Raw genomic sequence first — 20,777 nt, forward strand, 5'->3', positions numbered from 1 at the left:
CCAGTTTGGTGTCATCTGCAAGTTTGGTGAGGGTGTATTCAATACTGTCATACAGATAATTTATAAAGATATTGAATTGTACTGGACCTAGAATCAACCTCTGAGGATGTTATGGATGCACGCACACTCAAATCCAACAGGTGTTAAAGCTCAGATTTATTCTTCAGTAAAAGTTAGTTAGAACTCCAGTAACAGTAGTGAACTACAGGCTCAATGGTGTAAGGAGAATTAGTACTACACAGGTGACTTAAGAATCCTTGAAATTTAAAAGTGATGACTCAAAATGCACATATCACTCACCTAAAAGCTGAGGGCTCTCTCCCTGGAGGAGTTACCTCGGGCGGTGCCCCAACCCAAGGGGGAGTCCCGGACTGCAGACCCGCTGCTCTGAGGAGGACTGATTCCAACATGTCCTCTGGCGGGACCCTGTTTATACCCTTGTTGAATCTGATCTGTGGTCATTTTAATCCCTATTGGCCAAGAAGGTCACCTCAGTGTACCTGGCACGTCTTGATTGGCCAGTTCAACTTTCAACCTGTGGCCTCCAGGGTTTAGGTTTTTTTTCCTCTTCTCCCTGCCTGGAGAAGTTTCGTTTCCAGCTGGGGGGATGGGGAGTTTACTGCAACAACTCCACTCATGACTAGCTGCCAGTCTGACTTTTCTTACTTCAAAAGGTGGTAGTTAATGGCTCAGTTTAGCCAGTTTTCTACCCATCTTGTGGTCCATCTTTCCAGTCCAAATCTTGCCAGCTTGTTGTCCTGGTTTTGGCTGGGATAGAGTTAATTTTCTTTCTAGTATCTGGTATAGTGTTATGTTTTGGGTTCAGTATAAGAAGAATGTTGAGAACACACTGATGTTTTCAGTTGTTGCTAAGTAGCGTTTAAACTAAGTGTTGTGGTTTAACCCCAGCCAGCAACTAAGCGCCACGCAGCCGCTCACTCGCTGCCCCCCCACCCAGTGGGATGGGGGAGAGAATCGGAAGGAAAAAGGTAAAACTCATGGGTTGAGATAAGAACAGTTTAATAGAATAGAAAGGAAGGAACTAATAATGATAATAATAACAACAATAAAAAAAAGATTGGAATATACAAAACAAGTGATGCACAGTGCAATTGCTCACCACTCGCTGACTGATGCCCAGTTAGTTCCCGAGCATCAATCCCCCCAGTCCAACTCCCCCCAGTTTATATACTAGGCGTGACATCACATGGTATGGAATACCCCGTTGGCCACTTTGGGTCAGCTGCCCTGGCTGTGTCCCCTCCCAACTTCTTGTGCCCCTCCAGCCTTCTTGTTGGCTGGGCAGGAGAAGCTGAAAAATCCTTGACTTAGTATAAGCATTACTTAGCAACAGCTGAAAACATCAGCATTATCAACATTCTCCAGCAAGAAGGCTGGAGGGGCACAAGAAGTTGGGAGGGGACACAGCCAGGACAGCTGACCCAAACTGGCCAAAAGGGTATTCCATACCATGTGATGTCATGCCTAGTATATAAACTGGGGGGAGTTGGCCTGGGGGGGATCGCTGCTCAGGAACGAACTGGGCATCAGTCGGCGAGTGGTGAGCAATTGCATTGTGCATCGCTTGTTTTGTATATTCCAATTCTTTTATTATTATTGTCATTTTATTATTGTTATTATTATCATTAGTTTCTTCCTTTCTGTCCTATTAAACTGTTCTTATCTCAACCCACGAGTTTTACTTTTTTTCCTGATTTTCTCCCCCATCCCACTGGGGGGGGGAAGTGAGTGAGCAGCTGCGTGGTGCTTAGTTGCTGGCTGGGGTTAATCCATGACACTTGTCAACAAGGGTGTTGTTGGAGACCGTGTCAAGGACCATGCTAAAAATCAAGGTAGATGATGTCCACAGTTTTCCTCTCTTCCACTGAGCAAGTTATTTCATCATAGAAGGCAGTCCAGTTGGTCAAGCACAATTCATCCTTTGTGGGCTGAAGCAAGGAGTGAGTATGAAAATTACAAAGTCAGTAGCTACTTTACAGGCAAACAACAAGTAGAGATTTGGCTCTTGAGTTCCTCTTGGCTTTCATAACAGGCAAATCTTGTGAGCTCTTGAAAGTTCCATAATGGAGACTGAACTCCTGCTCCATGCCCAGCAGAGCTGTTGGCCTTTCATTTAGTCCAGGAAGTGCAATTAGTTTTTATTATCCTTTCCAGCAAATTTTCCCATCATGAAGTGCCTTAATATTTTTCCAGCACTGAACGTAACCCACCAAGATCAATAATAGGGCTCCTTGTTTATAATCCCCAAAGCATTTGTTTTTTAGTAATTTTTTTTTTCTTGGTATAAATAATTGTTTTGTCCTTCCATTTCATAGAATTGTCATCTCTTTCTCCGGAATAGACTTTCATATATAAGGGCTTTAGAGTGTTAACGCTTTTTTTTTTCCATGTTGTGAGCAAAACATATGCCTGCTTTGACTTTACATACTATAAATATTTAGTACGTTAATTGCTTTTCTATTTAATCTCAGATGTGTATTACAAATAGCCCAAATGTTTCAGTCTAAAGCAGTGATTAAATTTCTTCAGAGATGATGGGGGGGGGGGGGGGGGCAGCAGAGGTCCCTTTAGTCATTTTGCTAAACTGTTCCACAGCATGTCATGTTTTTACAGTGCATACATGGTAGCCTTTGTGGGCACTGCTGAACTTTAATGAAATTTGTGTACAGAAGCCAAAGCTAAGTGTCGCACTTTCTCCGCTGCAACAATCTAGGGAAAACGACACATCGCCAGGGACTCGCCCTGGGGAGGAAACGGACCAACACAGATACTGTGGATCAAACGATTTCTCCGTTTATTAACTGCGCAACACTCGGTTATATATGTTTCTAGTATCTACTCACGCATAAGCCATTTGTTGATTGGTTAACATGTGCCGTTCACGCGCTTAAACAATAGTCTAATTGGATAAAGTCCTCTAATCATGCGAATAGTTTCCTCCGCCTGCATGCTGTCTTGCACTCTGTCTTCAGTCACATCGCCCTCCTGTTATCAGTCACGTACGCCCAACCTTGTTCTACTTTTTGTGCATTCTTCAGCAAGCTCATAATAATTGTGCCTTTGTGCAGTTAGCAAACTTACAACAACAGTTGTGCCTTGTGCAGTTTCCTTCGTCCTCCCACAATTTCTCCCACAAATTCTCCCACACTGAGTTTCACAGTTTCTGCGTAGGACTTACCATTTGTTGCAATTTTGCCAGTTGCTCAGATACAATAAGTGTATAAATGAGTAGCCAAATATGGGGCGGGGGGGGTGATGAGAGACAGCTATTAAAGTGGCCAGAGATTATTAGAGCATCACCTTGCTAAATATGATGTTTTAAATTCAAATCACTTTGCAATTTTGAAGTTAATTGTTTGGATAAAGCTCACTGACATGAATACATGCACATTTAAGTTTTAAGTCATTACTGTCATGAAGCAGCAAGGGCCAGCTGCTCCCCAGGGTCCAGGGAGTAGAGGAGGATAACATGGACAGTAGGGGTGGAGCCTTGCTGGCCAGAGCCCAGCCCCACAGTACCTGAGCAAGGCAAGCAGGACAGATCCAGAGGTGATGGCCAGGTTCTACCAAGAGTCCAGATCATCAGGCAAATTTGCAGCAATGATACAGATCCAAGAACAAGCCAGGAAGTTAAACCACAGGTCAGAACCAGATCCAGTGATTGCCAAGCAGGTCCATGGTGATAAGGCAAGTCCAAGATCAGGATGGGAAGTCAGTCTATGTTGTGTTGCCTGTGATTTGGCAGGTGTGTGTGTGTGTGTGATTGTCAGTGAGATGATGGGTTTTACTGTTATTAATTAGGATGGTGCATTACTCCAAAGTGGTGGATAAAACCTTTTATACCATCCCCTGCTTTAGTGTTTTTTAAAATATGTGTCATGTGCTAGAGAAAAATCTAATTTTTAAATCCTTTAAATAGTGTTTCTCTTTTAAAAACTTTTTGTTGGAATTTTTTTCACTTTTAAAAACATGTTACCTTATTTCAGTGAATTAAATTGCACAGAGCTGTAAATACCTTGTAAAATATTCTTGTTATGCATTCAAAATCACAGCTTTAATTCCTGTTATCTCTTAGAGCATGTGCACCCCTGTCCCTTTTCCCACTGGACCCTGAATGGACACAATTTAGCATTTTTTTGCAGTAACTTCTTTAGCTGGCAAGGAACCACAAGTTTTCAGGGTCTCACCCAGATATAGCTTTGGGGGAAACTTTCACTTTTTAAAGTGCACAAAGAGAAAGTTCTGAGGTAGGAAAAATTCCATGTTCAAAAAAAAGGGGAGAACAAACTGAGGAGGGTGGAATATTTAGATGGGCTGTGGAAAATTAGGCTCATGAGCAGTGGGGGTTATGCATTGGCCAAAGACAAATGGATGAATTCTGTAGCTCTTGCCTCCCTATAAATTATAAGAGATGTGTCAATGCACACAAGTCCCCTACCCTTCATGTTTACCCTCTAAGTATCAGGCCTGGGATTATTTTTGTTTGTTTGAAGATAGCATTAATGATGATCTTCATGAGGAAGATCAAACTCTTCCTTTAATCTGCAGTCCATAAGGAATAATAGTACTACATTTCAGTGGTCTACTTCAAAAGGACAGTTGAGTAACAAAAGCTGTAGTGAAGATCTTCTGGTGACCCTCTGCTGAAAGGTCAAATTTGGAATTTCCCCTGCATCCACCACAGTGGATGAATGTTGCACACATCAGGATTCTGGCTCTATAGAAAGACTGAAATTAATTGTGCTGCCCTATTAAAAGTGTGTGTTTTGCATGAGAGGAAGGAAGTAGAGAGTTTAAGAACTCAGTGAGAGCATTTTCAATATGTGCTTGTAGCATATTCAGAATTGTGGGAAGCATGAAATTAAGTATGTGTGGATTTTTAATCTTAACTATTAAAAAGCTAAGGGTGTATTGAAAGTTTCTGCCCCTGGCTGATCTCTGCACAACCACCTTCAGGAGAAGATACTGCTGCACACAACCTCTCACTCCCACAGTGAGTAGCATTAAATGTGATGGTGAGAATACCGGCTCTGATAATCAGAAGCTGGGACGGTGATGTATTGGGAATCACCTTACGTGCTCCCTGTTTATTACAGTTCTAGCACATTTTACTGGCTTCTGTCATGTATTGAACCAGAATGGAGTTTGGTCTGACTGATTTATGTCTGCTTTTATATTCCTAGGCTCTGCTACTCTGTCTCACAAATCTGCCCCAACACTCTTATCTGCCCCAAATCTCTCCTTCCTATCCTGTTCACCTAATGAGTGGTTGCATTTGCAAAGACATCTGCATTTGTAGTCATGTAGGATTAACTCTGTGTAGAAAGGGAATTTTCTTGTATTTCTTTGTTGGTCCAGTTTTAGCTCGGTAGATGGATTGCATACACAAATAGCAGATCCTGTTTCTTGTGTGGGTGGTATGTTACAAGCTGTTGACACATTGCCTGATGGTTTTTATTTCTTAAAACTTAATAAACATTCCCCTCTCCCCACAGAAGAGCGGGTTGTTCCCATTGAAGTTTGCCGTTCCAAACTGTCAAAATACTTGCAGGGAGTTGTTTTCCGCTGTGATAAGTGTACCTTTACCTGCTCCAGTGATGAGAGTTTGCAGCAACACATAGAGAAGCACAATGAACTTAAACCTTACAAATGTCAACTCTGCTACTATGAGACCAAACACACAGAGGAACTGGACACTCATCTTCGAGATGAGCACAAGGTAACATCCAAAGGGATTTAATTTGTAACAATCTACTTCTTGCAACTGCTATATCTAGTTTATTTGCATGTCCACTCTGAATAGCCAACCCGCATTTTTTTTCCAAAACTTGGAGAAGGCTCCTGTGCTGGACTTTAATTTCTCTCAAGTTCTGTATTTTTTCAGAAATTCAATATTGTGGGTTTCTAAAGCTGTTGAGATTGACCAGAATTCACTGACTAGTGAATGTAGACAATAACTATCTGGAAAAAGCATTTGTATATATAGTGAGATTTTTTTTTTTTTAAGTTATGAAACATTAAGGCTGTGTGATTCAGACACTCTAAGACACAGGAGCTTCCAAAGTGCTCTGGCAACTTGGGCAAAGTGACATGCCATACATATTTTAATAACACAAGTCAGTACATTCCAGTTTACATTTAACGAGGGAAAGATAGAAGCTTGTTATACTTACAGCTTAAGTTAAGGCTGCTTTGGTGTTTGTGTGGAACCTTCTGAGTGAAGACCTGATCCATGCTTGGAGAAGTCACTAGAAAGCTTTCCACAGACTTCTGTCTGCTTTGGTTTCTGTAGTTCTCAGCTGTGTTGCTGTGAGAGTAGCAAAATTCTAGAACTGAAGCATATTTACAGAGTATTTTTTTTGTCAGTTTGTGGGGAGGGAACTCATTGAATCCAACTATCAGGAGCTGAGCTGCCTGATTCTCACTAAAAACTTGTTCACACTTTGTTGACTGAACAACATTTTGGGCCCCCCCCCCCCCCAAAAAAAAAAATTGACAAAATGAATGTCAAAAGTACCAGCAAAATTTTTTGCATTTTAAAAATTAACACTGTGAACTTATGTTGGCTTGGTATGCTTGTGTCCCTTTATTGCTCCTTAGTGCAATTTGAGAATCTTTCTACATTTTAACTGGTATCTAAGCTGTTGCACATCTCCCGGTGACCACAGCAAGGGTCCTAGGAGATCAAAGCAGCACTATTCCCCACCCCTCTGACTGAGTGCATCAGGCTGGGAAGATTTTCCCTCTACTTGGGTCTCCCTTCTCTCCAATAAAAACCTGAAGTGATTACTGCCAGTAGTAAGGCTTATTTTCCCCCATCTTTCCTTAATAATTTCTAAATGTTAGCTGGCTAATTTGTGCCCACTCTCTGGGCTCAGGTGCATGATTGGCTTGCTGCATCTTAAAAAGAGTTTCTGTGTATGAGCTGAGTCACAGTAAGTGCCATGCATGTGGCTGCCTTTGCTTAAATCTAGTAGGTAACTTGTTAAGTCAGAGCACCTCAACACAGCTGTCAGCTCTAGGAACATGATACTAACACACTGCTGTATTTAGGGTAGCTTGCTATTTGCTGATATGCCATTGTGTGGTGGGTTGATCTGGGCTGGCAGGGAGAGGCCCACCCAGTCACTCTCTCACTCCCACTCCTCAAACAGGACAGGGGGAGTGTTGTGGGTGAACCCCAGTGGGCAGCTAAACCCCACACAGCCTCTTGCTCACTCTCCCCACAGTGGGATGCGGGGGAGAATCAGAAGGGTAAAAGTGAGAAAATTTGTGAGTTGAGATAAAGACAGTTTAATAGGTAAAGCAAAAGCTGTGCACTCAAGCAAAGCAAAATAAGGAATTCATTCACTACTTCCCATCAGCAGGCAGGTGTTCAGCCATCTCCAGGAAAGCAGGGCTCCATCATGCGTAATGGTTGCTTGGAAAGAGAATTGCCATCACTCCAAACATCCCCCCCTTCCTTCTTCTTCCCAAAGCTTTTATTGCTAAGCATGACCTCATATAGTGTGGGATATCCCTTTGGTCAGCTGGGGTCAGTTGTCCTAGCTGTGTCCCCTCCCAACTTCTTGTGCACCCCCAGCCTACTCACTGGTGGGGCAGTGTGAAAAGCAGAAAAGGCCTTGACTCTGTGTAAGCACTGCTCAGCAATAACTAAAACATCCCTGTGTTATCAACACTGTTTTCAGCACAAATCCAAAACATAGCCCCATACTAGCTACTATGAAGAAAATTATTTCTGTCCCAGGCAAAACTAGTACAGGGAGAAAATATGATGAAAAAGTTCATGGGTCAAGATAAAGACATGGAGATCACTTACCAATTAGTCAGGGGCAAAACAGACTTGACTTGGGGAAAATTAAGTTAATTTATTGACAATTAAAATAGAGTTGGATGGTGAGAAACAAAGACAACCTTCAACAACTTCCCCCCCACCCCAGCCAATTTTTCCCAAGCTCAACTTCACTCCTTCTTTCCCAACTCCTCTACCTTCTCCCTCCACCCCGAGTGGCGGAAGGGATATCGGGAATGGGGGTTGCAGTCATTTCATAACAGTTCCTCTCTGCCACTCCTTCCTCCTCACACTTTTCCTCAGCTCCAGTATAAGGTCCTTCCCACAGGGCACACAGTCCTTCACAAACTGCTCCAGCATGGATCCTCTCCACAGGTTGCAGTTCCTGTCAGGAGAACCTGCTTCTGCGTGGGCTCTCCATGGGCCGCAGTTCCTTCAGGGAATATCTACCTGCTCCGGTGTGGTCCTCTCCACAGGCTGCAGGGAAATCTCTGCTCTGGTCCCTGGAGCACCTCCTCCCCCTCCTTCTCTGGCCTTGGTGTCTGCAGGGTTGTTTCTCACACTTTTTTCCTCACTCCTCACACTGCCATGTAGTGTTTTACCCTTAAATGTGTTATCATAGAGGCACCACTGGCTTCACTGATTGGCTCAGCTTTAGCTAGCCATGGGTCCATTGTGGAGCTGGCTAGAATTGGCTCTGTCTGGCACAGGGCAGCTCCTGATCTCTTCTCACAATGTGTACTGTCGTAAGTTATTGTCATGGTTTATCCCAGCCAAAACCAGCAGTTATATGCTTGTATTGGGTGGACGTGGCAAGGTTTTTGTAGCAGGGAGGGGGGGGCTGCAGGGGAGGCCTCTGTGGAGGGGGTTCACGGGCTGCCCTGTGTCCGACAGAGATGGTTCCAGCCAGCTCAGTAATGGACCCACCACTGGCCAAAGCTGAGCCCATGAGTGAAGCTGGTGGTGCCTCTGTGAAAACATATTTAAAAAAGGGCAGTAAATGACAGAGACGGTAGGTGGGAATGCAGAGAGAACAAGGAAACTGAGACGAGGAGGGAATCGGGGGAAACAACAGAGGAGTAGGAGGTGCTCCGTAGTGGAACAGATACTCTCAAAGGGACTCCAGTCCATGGAAAACCAACACCAGGGCAGCTACTCCCCCATTCCATGCCCCCCACCCCCAAATATCCATAAGAACAGTTGATGGGCTCTGCCTGTCGAAGTGGTCATTCAGGTCCCATCTTTACACACATGAAGCTGAATAAAGCATTCACAAAGGATTTTTCTGCAGTGATGGTGTGCAATAGTGATGCTTGACCCTATCAGTTTTGCACTCCCATGAGAGGGGGGATACAACAGAGTGCTTAGCATTGCTTTGATTTTTTACTTTCAATACCTCAAAATGAGGGAAGCTTCTCAAATAATAGGATCATTTTGAGAAGCAAAATGGAGAAATTCAGTATAAAAAAGGAAAGAAGAATCATTAACAGTGAATGCAATTGTGTTTGAAGGGAAACGAGTATTAATTTGACTAGGTGCCTGATAAATTTCCCATTTCAGCCTATAGCCTTGTTGGTGGGTTGTTTTTTTCAATAGTTGATGATGGTGTTTATTGTTGACAAAACCATTTCTTTTAAGGTGAGTCGTAATTTTGAGCTGGTTGGACGGGTTAACTTGGATCAGCTGGAACAAATGAAGGGGAAAAGAGAGGGCTCCAGCAGCGATGATGAAGAAAAAGAGTTAAGCCACAAGACTGAAGAGAGAGGTCAGTATAGTTGCTTTTTCTTTTATGCTGGATACTGTAATGGACTGTCACGGATGGAGTGATGCGCTTCACTCATAAGAGAGAAGTAGCAATATGTTTACTGATATAAAACAGCAATTTAACAAAGTTTGATATTAAATGCAACAGTGGTTTAACAAGATTTGATGGCAAAGTTCACTTGATAATTTACTGCATAGAGGACAGGGTCAGACAAAACTGTCAGGGAGACCCTCCCATTGAGTCATGAGGTTCAGAAAGGACCCCCTTGAGTTCTAAACTCCTTCTCAGAGAGGAGTTTAAGGTGTGACTGGATCCAGACTTAGTCCCAGACTTGGTCAATGGTTTATGCCTAAAGCATTATATATGCACAATCAATCCTTTATATCACTTAGTTAGGATTTCAAAGTTTGTCATGCTATTAATCACTTACCGAGAAACTGTTGTGATAAGGAATCTCTCAACCTCGAGGAGTAACCTTCAGAGCTCAACGGGCCTTGGGCTGTCCACTACTTATGGAGTAAGATAATTGACTCATAGTCATATTTACATACCGACTACAGATGTTAGTTTCTTCCGCATTTGGCTTGAGTTGGACATTGACCAGCACTGTGGTTAGGTGGGCGCATTGTTCAAATTAGCCCTTGGCTACTGTGTTGTTATCTGTCTCCCCTGAATCCACATGACCAGACGCATCCATTAGGACCACCACTGGTGGTTATCATCACTTGAGCAGGGTTACGGGAAATACAGGTCAGGTTGGGGGTGGGGGGGGAGCACACCGCCACATGAACCCTGACATTTCCATCAAGCAAGATCAGCCGTTGACTCAACATCAGATTCCTTAAGTCGTGGAAGCTTGTCAGTATGGGCAAAATGGAGCTTTTGTCAAGACACTTCCTGGAGGAATTTTGTGTTTCTAATGCTTATAACAAGATTTCTGTTTAAGAAAACCAAATCATGCTCCAAAAAAAATGTTATGAGAAAATACTGGCAACATCTGTGACTGTGCAGATGACATCTATGAGGGCTTAGAAAAATACATAAGTGGAGTATTTTAGTGGGCTGTCAGATTATTCTGTGTTGGTAACCCATGTTCAGCTTTGCTGCTCCACGTTATACCAGTGAGGGATATAGTTCAGTGGCCAAGCTTATTTTGGGGCTATTGTCTGCCCAGTGCTTACAAAGCATTCCTTCCCTCCTCTCTGTGAGAGCTTACCCTTTTGCCATCACTTTGGTCAGCAACTCTGAAGCCAGGGTAGTTCCATTCCTTATCTTCAAATCACTGTTCCAACTGTGCACTTTACATTTGTGCCTAAATTCACATCTATGAATAATCCCACTGAGTTCAGTAAGTCTTATTCATGTGTTTATTGTTCAGATGGTTAGCTGAGTAGGGATAAAGAAAGGTAGTTCTTGGTGAATTGGACTGTGAGGGGGGGTTGTGTGTTTTAGTGTTTGTTTGGGGTTTTTTTGCCTTTAATATTAAAATCATTTTAGTGCAAATATCTGGTCCTGATTGGAATGCTCCAAGTATTCTCACAATCTGCTCTATAGTGCATGACTTCATCAATCGAATGCAATATGTTTGCAATTCTTGTTCAACAGTAAAAGGAGCTTGATTTGAACTAATAACTGCAGTGAGCCTTGTCATGCCTAATCATCAGGTTCCAGGAGTCATCCAACCTCCTGATGCTGACTGCATTCTGCCAAGTTTCTATGTACTTATAACTAAAAGCATGCTGCCATGTTTACCTTTTTCCTTCTGAAATTTCAGTTTTCAATTGAAAACTCATTTCAGGTTCATTCAAGAGTTGTTCACTGTCCTAGTTTCGGCTGGGATAGAGTTAATTTTCTTTCTAGTAGCTGGTATAGTGTTATGTTTTGGATTTAGTATGAGAATAATGTTCAGAACACACTGATGTTTTCAGTTGTTGCTAAGTAATGCTTATACTAAGGCAAGGATTGTTCAGCTTCTCATGCCCAGCCAGCAAGAAGGCTGGAGGGGCACAAGAAGTTGGGAAGGGACACAGCCAGGGCAGCTGACCCAAAGTGGCCAATGGGGTATTCCATACCGTGTGATGTCACATCTAGTATATAAACTGCGGGGAGTTAGCCTGGGGGTGATCGTTGCTCGTGAACTAACTGGGCATCGGTTGGTGGGTGGTGAGCAATTGCATTGTGCATCACTTGTTTTGTATATTCCAATTCTTTTATTATTATTATTATTATTATTGTAATTTTATTAGTGTTATCATTATCATTATTAGTTTCTTCCTTTCTGTCCTATTAAACTGTTCTTATCTCAACCCATGAGTTTTACTTTTTTTTCCCGATTCTCTCCCCCATCCCACTGGGTGGGGGGGAAGTGAGTGAGCAGCTGCGTGGTGCTTAGTTGCTGGCTGGGGTTAAACCACGACATTCACAAAAGAAAACATGTCTCCCCAGGTATTTTCAAAACTGTAAAAGTTAATGTTGCTAGATTCACAAGCAGTTTGTAGAACATGAAGGGGCCATTAACACTTCACTTTGAGTGTGACTGGTGATATCTTTATTTAATGAGGAAAAGAGTGAGTTAGATAAGAAAGAACTTTTATTGAAAAATATCCTCCATGAGGTCTGTATTAGCAGCTCTAAAAGAAATCGGGAGAGGAGCAGGAGGGATGTTGGTTTCACGCATGTTCCAAAGTTTGACATTATTAACTCTGCACCCTCATATGGAAGTTTGTTCAAGTGTCTGTTCAGTGGGGGATGTGACCCTAAGAGCTTCAGAGCTGAAAGAATGAGTCTAATGCTTTGACTAAAGGAGAAACTTCCCCTAACTTGCAGCTGTAGCAGACATTAATGTTTTGTGTAGATCAGCAGCTAGAAAGGGATGAAGAGTCATGCTGTCTTTGTGAAGATTACATCAGCACTACACACAAGCACATGTGCTGAAATGCCCCTGGAAACCATGGTATCCAGACAGAGAAAAAGAAGGTACTATCAGCTGAGCCTCATAAATCCTTATAAACTCTACCATGGGAGAAAAAAAAATAAAATTAAGATCATAATTTAAATTGACTTCAAGATACTTGAGATTCTTGACACTTATTATGAAAATGTAAGAATACCACCTTCTAGGTTGGAGATTTCAATTTGCAGGAAGAAACAGACATAACTGTGCTTTGTGTGATCAGTAATTAAGCTAGGTATGATGTTTTAGCAATTTTGTTTATATTTTATTTTTTCACCTGCACTCTTCTTTAATATCTGTGATTGGCTGAAAAAAATCTGTATTTGACTGTTCAAATGAGTGATCTAAAAATCATGCTTATTTCCCAAATTGTATTTCACTGCTGTTCTTTCCCAGTTTCCCTTTAGAAGTGACAGCTGTTAATTTTTCTCCTTTTCAGGTAATATCAGTTCTAATTTTTAATATTTTTTTTACTAGAGTGGATAAAAATATGGAAAGTCCTTATGCTATCTACATTTATAAAAGTCCAAGTTCTACTGACTTTATCTTTTGCAAAATGGTATCTTGCACCTTATAGTGGTGGTCTTCAAGTGTCTGACACAGGTGCTGAAGACATGGCTATCTGTCTTGGGTGCAGTGTCATATGTTAACATCATCTTCTAGTTGATATTCACAAGCTGCTTCCAATTCAAAAAAATTTTCAGCCTATTAGGACAGGATGATACCCATGCTCATAAATATTGCCTGTAACAGTAGCTAATGTTGTCACAGCTTTCAAACTGCACCAAGCTGTAATGTCTTATACCACTTGAATGCTTTTGCTGATTTTAGTCTTCATGGTGTTACCAGAAGGTAGGATTTGCCTAGAGTGTATCTTCAGTCTCTGAGTATCTGGCAGGAAATGCTGGCTCAACTCTCTTGTCCTGTTTTCAGCTGGGATAGAGTTAATTGTCTTCCTAGTAGCTGGTATAGTGTTATGTTTTTGAGCTAAGTATGGGAAGAATGTTGAAAACACTGATGTTTTCAGCTGTTGCTAAGTAATGTTTAGACTAAAGTCAAGGATTTTTCAGCTTCTCATGCCCAGCCAGCAAGAAAGCTGGAGGGGCACAAGAAGTTGGGAGGGGACACAGCCAGGGCAGCTGACCCAAAGTGGCCAAAGGGATATTCCATACGATGTGATGTCACGTCTAATATATAAACTGGGGGGAGTGGGGGTGGGGGGGATCGCTGCTTGGGGACTAACTGGGCGTCAGTCAGCGGGTGGTGAGCAATTGCATTGTGCATCACTTGCATATTCCAATCCTTTTATTATTACTATTGTCATTTTATTAGTGTTATCATTATCATTATTAGTTTCTTCCTTTCTGTTCTATTAAACTGTTCTTATCTCAACCCACGAGTTTTACTTCTTTTCCTGATTTTCTCCCCCATCCCACTGGGTGGGGGGGAAGTGAGTAAGTGGCTGCGTGGTGCTTAGTTGCTGACTGGGGTTAAACCATGACACCTCTGAAGTCCATGACTTCAGCAGAGCCAGGATTTATTCCTGTGAGTCAAGCTGTGGCCTAGACTGACAGCTTAAGACTGATGTCTGCTATACTTGGGTACGTCTTTCAAAGAATGGGCTGTTGGGACGCTGGACCAAAGAATCATTATTCCTCCTTGGAGAAGGAGGAGTTGGGCATACCATCTTAGCAGAGCTGAACTGCTGTGTCAGTTGGGAAGGTGTTGTGGGTTAACCCCAGTGGGCAGCTAAACCCCACACAGCTGCTCACTTGCTCCCTCTGCAGTGGGATGGGGGAGAGAATCAGAAGGGCAAAAGTGAGAAAAATTGTGGGTTGAGATAAAAACAGTTTAATAGGGAAAGCAAAAGCCACATGTGCAAGCAAAGTCAAATAAGGAATTCATTCACTACTTCCCATCAGCAGACAGATGTTCAGCAATCTCCCAGAAAGCAGGGCTCCATGACGCATAACAGTATCTTGGGAAGACAAACACCATCACTCCGAACATCCCCCCCTTCTTCTTCTTCCCAAAGCTTTTATTGCTAAGCATGACCTCATATGGTGTGGGATATCCCTTTGGTCAGCTGGGGTCATCTGTCCCAGCTGTGTCCCCTCCCAACTTCTTGTGCACCCCCAGCCTGCTTGCTGGCAGGGCAGCGTGAGAAGCAGAGAAGGCCTTGACTCTGTGTAAGCATTGCTCAGCAATAACTAAAACATCCCTGTGTTATCAACACTCTTTTGGTCACAAATCCAAAACACAGCACCATACAGAATACTATGAAGAAAACTTTATTCCAGCCAAAATCAGTACAGAAAGGAAAGGAATGGTTGGTTGCTGGTTGTATTGAGTTTGTGTGGCAAGGTTTTGGTAGCGGGGGAGCTACAGGTGTGGCTTCTGTGAGAAGATGCCAGAAGCTTCCCCTATGTCCAACAGAGCCAATGCCAGCCGGCTCCAAGACAGACACGCCGCTGGCCAAGGACAAGCCAATCAGTGACAGCGGTAGCACCTCTGTGATAACATATTTAAGAAGAGGAAAAAAAGTTGTGGTGGGCACAGAAACTGCAGCCGGAGAGAGGAGTGAGAATATGTGAGAGAAACAACCCTGCAGACACCAAGGTCAGTGAAGAAGGAGGGGGAGGAGATGCTCCAGGCACCAGAGCAGAGATTCCCCTGCAGCCCGTGGGGAAGACCATGGTGAGGCAGGCTGTCCCCCTGCAGCCCATGCAGGTCCACGGTGGAGCAGATCTCCACCTGCAGCCCGGGGAGGACCCCACGCCGGAGCAGGGGGATGCCCGAAGGAGGCTGTGACCCCGTGGGAAGCCCGTGCTGTAGCAGGCTCCTGGCAGGACCTGCGGACCAGTGGAGAGAGGACCCCACGCTGGAGCAGGGGAAGAGTGTGAGAAGTCCTGCCCCTGAGGAGGAAGGAGCGGCAGAGACAACGTGTGATGAACTGACTGTAACCCCTGTTCCCCGTCCCCCTGCGTCGCTGGCGGGGGTAGGTAGAGAATTTGGGAGTGAACCTGTGCCTGGGAAGAAGGGAGGGGTGGGGGGAAGGTGTTTTGAGATTTGGTTTTATTTCTCATTACCCTAATCTGGTTGATTGGTAATAAATTGAGTTAATTTTCCCCAAGTTGAGTCTGTTTTGCCCGTGATGGTAATTGGTTGAGTGATCTCTCCCTGTCCTTATCTTGACCCATGAGCCCTTTGTTATATTTTCTCTCCCCTGTCCAGTTGAGGAGGGGGAGTGATAGAGCGGCTGCGTGGTGCTTAGTTGCTGGCTGGGGTTAAACCACGACACTGGTAAGGGACAAAATAAAATATTTGAACCTAGAAGCAAGAAGATGCATGTGGAAAAGGATTAAATTATTCATCTGAGATACTCTAGGGAAAGAGTAGCTGTTCTTGCTCGAAATTGCATGCCAGAGAGACTGTCTGTCTTTACTGACCTTTATATCTTACTTTTAAAAGAAACCTGAATCTTTGTCTTTCTTTTTTTTTTTCTTCAGTATATAAAAATAAGTGCGTGTTTTTGTGTGTGATGCAGGAAAATCAAATGCAAGTCAGGTGTCTATGCAATATGTTACCCCTATTTTGTAGACCCCAGGTAAGTGCATGGACTGCTTACTCTTTCTGGGAGGCAGTCTGAATTCACAGTCCAAGAAACCAAACTAATCAGGGACTCATGGGGAAGTAGGTGGGAACATATAATGTATTCAGAAGGGACACCAGAATTATTAGGGTAGTGCTTGTTAATGGGAATTATAAGTATAAATTGTCCCTATTCATTTGAACAAAATAGGCTCTATTATGTCTGCACAGTCCTAGAATAAATTTCCTATTGTCTACTCTACTCTGGATTTGTTCTTGTACAGAAGAGCAGCTGTTGCCTCCAAAACTTCTACCCCCCGTAGGTGTTGGATTAGTCATGGTACAGGGGCAATGTGTTTCAGTGGTATTTATAAATTTAGACCATGTATATAGTATTAACTGTAGGAGTCAGATCCAGATGTAAATGGAGCCCATGGTACTGACTTACTTCCTGTTGCTCATATCAGGAGGGGACCTTGCTTTGTTGTTGTTTGACCACATAGTAAATCACTGATGCTAAGAAATATGAAATAAGTTTTTTTCTTCTAGATGGAAGGGATTTATAAAAAAAAAGTGTAAAGAACCATTCCATCTAGAACTTTATTAAAGGGCAACCAGTGGGAAACATGTAGCAAAAATACCTTTACAAAATTTAACATATGGAAAAGAAAAGTGAGCACATGGGAGGTTCTGAGTTTATAGGTTGATCTCTAATGAAGTAAATTTGAGAGTGAAGAAACCAAGTGAGCAGATATAAGAACTGAAATGAAGCAAAATCCCTTTTCTTTCATTATGTAACTTGGGAGGAGTCAGAAAGACATTCTGTTGATTTCTTTCTTAAGATCATTCCTAAGGAATTAATGCTCTGAGTATATGCTGTCTCATTTCCAGTGAAAAGAATGAAGCGAGATGGTCCATGCAATTATTTTTAAAGGCTTATGTGGTGATCTTAATTTATTAAGAAAGTGTTTCATCTTTTGTTGAAGCTGGCTCTTTTCACATGGGGATTGGCTTTCAGAAATGCTGTCCCCTCAGCTGCCAGTGACTTTGGATGTAAAGCTAGGTGCCTGACACTTCTGCAAATGAGGCCCTAAATGTTTTGTATAAATTAGGATCAGATGAAACACCTGTGCAGTTAAGATACCATCCTTTCAGTGATATTCTCTTATTCATGAGACTTCATGCTGAGGGGATGACAATTTCTTATGAGTATCAGATGCCAAGTATACCAAGTCTCCATTTCCTAAGATTTGCACCACTGATTTGAAAATTAGATATTGACTCATGTGTTCTCTTTTGGTTTTGCTTTCAAGCTATTTCTACACTAAACTCTCAGTGCTGGTTTTGATGTAAAACCCCACAATCTCTTCACTTGTTCAAATACAGGGAGCAATAAAGCATCTCTGCAAATAGATATAACAGATTGAAGATGGAGGATGGGATTTTTCAGCTGCAATGTGTGTTGTGACTTTTCAGGATGGCTCTGTAGCTTCTTGAAAACCTGGTCACTTCACAGAACCTCAGTTCGCTTTTAGGTATTGTCCTGGGTTTGGTTGGGATAAAGTTAATTTTCACAGGAAGCTGGGAGGGGGCACAGCCAGGACAGCTGATCTGAACTAGCCAAGGGGCTATTACATACCATGTGACATTGTATTGGCTTTGTGTGGCAAGCTTTTGGTAGCAGGGGGGTTACAGGGGTGGCTTCTGTAAGAAGCTGCTGGAAGCTTCCCCTGTGTCCAACAGAGCCAATACCAGCCGGCTCTAAGACGGACCCGCTGCAGGCCGAGGCTGAGCCAATCAGCGATAGTGGTAACGCCTCTGTGATAACATTTTTAAGAAGGAAAAAAGTTGGGACAGATGGAAATGGCAGCCGGAGAGAGGAGTGAGAACATGTAAGAGAAACAACCCTGCAGACACCAAGGTCAGTGCAGAAGGAGGGGGAGGAGATGCTCCAGGCGCCAGAGCAGAGATTCCCCTGCAGCCCGTGGTGAAGACCATGGTGAGGCAGGCTGTCCCCCTGCAGTCCATGGAGGTCCACGGTGGAGCAGATCTCCACCTGCAGCCCGTGGAGGACCCCACGCCGGAGCAGGTGGGTGCCCGAAGGAGGCTGTGACCCTGTGGGAAGCCCGCGCTGGAGCAGGCTCCTGGCAGGACCTGCGGACCTGTGGAGAGAAGACCCCACGCTGGAGCAGGTTTTCTGGCAGGACTTGTGACCCCATGGGGGACCCACGCTGGAGCAGTGTGCTCCTGAAGGACTGCACACCGTGGAAGCGACCCATGCTGGAGCAGTTCGTGAAGAACTGCAGCCCGTGGGACGGACCCACGTTGGAGAAGTTTGTGGAGGACTGTCTCCCGTGGGAGGGACCCCACGCTGGAGCAGGGAAGAGTGTGATGAGTCCTCCCCCTGAGGAGGATGAAGCGGCAGAAAACAACATGTGATGAACTGACCGTAAACCCCATTCCCCGTCCCCCTGCGCTGCTGGGGGGGTTGGTAGAAAATCCAGAGGTGAAGTTGTGCCCGGGAAGAAGGGAGGGGTGGAGGGAAGGTGTTCTGAGATTTGGTTTTATTTCTCATTACCCTACTCTGGTTGATTTGTAATAAATTGAGTTAATTTTCCCCAAGCTGAGTCTGTTTTGCCCGTGACGGTAATTGGTGAGTGATCTCTCCTATCCTTATCTCGACCCACAAGCCCTTTGTTATATTTTCTCTCCCCTGTCCAGCTGAGGAGGGGGGAGTGATAGAACAGCTTTGGTGGGCACCTGGCGTCCAGCCAGGGTCAACCCACCACAGACATCATGCTCAGTATATAAATGGGGAGTGGGCTCGGGGGTGCTTTCTCTCTCGGTGTGGGAAGTGGCGGAGCGTCAGGTTCTGGGTGGTGAGCAGTTGCACTGTGCATCACTCCTTTTGTATATTCTTTTATTAGTACCGTTGTTGTTGTAACTTCTCTCCTTGTGTTGTCCCAGTAAACTGTCCTTATCTCAACCCACGAGGTTTTACCTTTTTTTTTTTTTTTCTTCCTCCTTTCTGATTGTCCTCCCCATCCCACCGGAGGGGTTGGGGAGGAGTGAGCGAGCGGCTGCGTGGTGCTTTGTTACCAGCTGGGCTTAAACCACGACAGGTATTAATACAAAACCTTGGCTGTTCATGTAGGTGTCTAAGTGGGTAAGTGGGAAGCACTCCATTATTTTGAAAGTGTCGTTTCCCCCCCCCCCCCCCAATTTTCATATTGTAGTTAATTGACCTTTTCTCATAGTGGCGAGTATAGAATTTTCACACCTTGCATTTTTAGGATAGGGAGGACAATTTCAGAAATACCTACTTTTTTTAAAGGAAAATCTTTTGCTTCTTCAGGATATTTTTTCCTCCCTAAAAGGCAGCAGGGAAGATCAGAGTATAATCATAAAGGTCCCTTCTTGCCCTGATGCTCATGAATGTGCAGATAATTTTGTTATCTCCCAGAGTCCATGATGTATCCTGACAGTGGAGCTTCAGAGAAGCGCTTTCCATGTGAGTTCTGTGGCCGATCATTTACAGAGGGCTCTGAGTGGGAACGACATGTGCTCAGGCATGGCATGTAAGTTGGTTTGCAGACTGTTTTGTGTAACAGCCAAATGTAACAGTTGATCTTTGTGCATCTCCCCACCCATTCCTCCCTTCCCCCCCCAAAAAAACTGTAATGAAAGCAAACACAGGGATATGACATTATTCTAACAAGGGAAGAATTCTGTCTAACACAAACATTGTTGGAAGCAATTATCAGATGTATTTACTCAACTAGATGCTTCTGTCCATCTTGTTTGACCCAGGAACCCAGAAATCCAAGGTAACTGTTGTTTTTAAACCTGTACCTGAATATCTCCATACGTCCAAACACCCTTCCAGTTTCAGACCTCAAACTGAAAGAAACTTTTATCTACAGATGGCCAAGGGTTTCCGCAATACAGATCGTTTCAGAAATTCCCTCTGTTTGGGAGTTAAAATCTAGTGTTATCAAATCCAAATGTAGCACATAAATGTTCTTTACTATGATCCTAAAGTTTAAACTTCATTTCAAGTTGAATACCAGTTTGTTGGTCCAAAATTAACATTACTTGAGTCTATTGTTGATGTTAGCTTGCCAGTAGAACAACATGGAAATGGCAGCAAATTATATGGAATCTGGGTTTCTTTTGGCTTTTTCTCTTCCTTATTATTTCTCTTTAGCATGTTTGCAACTAAACTTGGAGTTCCAGTGCAAAGAATTATGTACAGAGAAGTGTTAAGGGCTTCAAATGAAGGAAAATCTCAATAAGTGTGCTCTCTCCCCAAAAATCACACGGTAAAATTAATAGCAAAGAGCTTTTCCTTTCATGCTCATAAATATCAGTCCATGCCGTGAAATAATAGGCATCTCTGGAACATTTAATTTTCCTTCCCTTGACAAAGATCTGTTCAATAGAACAGATGTCTTTGCTGACTAGAGTTTCTTCAAACAGGAGATCTCAGCCAGGATTACTGGCATGTGGAAGACATTTGAACGTAATATTGTAGCTAGGCTGTGGAGGGATAAAGGGTTAGAGAAAGTATTATTTCTTGTCTGTTTAAATAAAAGTACTTGAAATGTTGCAAATTTTAATAAGATTTATTGGTTTGTTAACTTTGGGAGAAGTAC

The 20,777-nt window shown here is 43.3% G+C and overlaps 1 protein-coding gene across 7 annotated transcripts in view; it reads left to right on the plus strand.

The window, feature by feature from the left end:
* LOC121232836 (zinc finger protein 462-like) overlaps nt 1-20,777 on the plus strand; it is a 127,249-nt gene that overhangs the window by 104,244 nt on the left and 2,228 nt on the right. For all 7 annotated transcript variants that reach the window (XM_041121281.1, XM_041121282.1, XM_041121283.1 and 4 more), the window contains 3 exons: nt 5,517-5,740; nt 9,452-9,578; nt 19,586-19,700. In XM_041121281.1, the coding sequence (XP_040977215.1) occupies nt 5,517-5,740; nt 9,452-9,578; nt 19,586-19,700 (466 nt within the window). The remainder of the gene's footprint in view (nt 1-5,516; nt 5,741-9,451; nt 9,579-19,585; nt 19,701-20,777) is intronic.

This window comes from Aquila chrysaetos, chromosome W, assembly GCF_900496995.4.
Source record: "Aquila chrysaetos chrysaetos chromosome W, bAquChr1.4, whole genome shotgun sequence".
Classification (NCBI taxonomy): Eukaryota; Metazoa; Chordata; class Aves; order Accipitriformes; family Accipitridae; genus Aquila; species Aquila chrysaetos.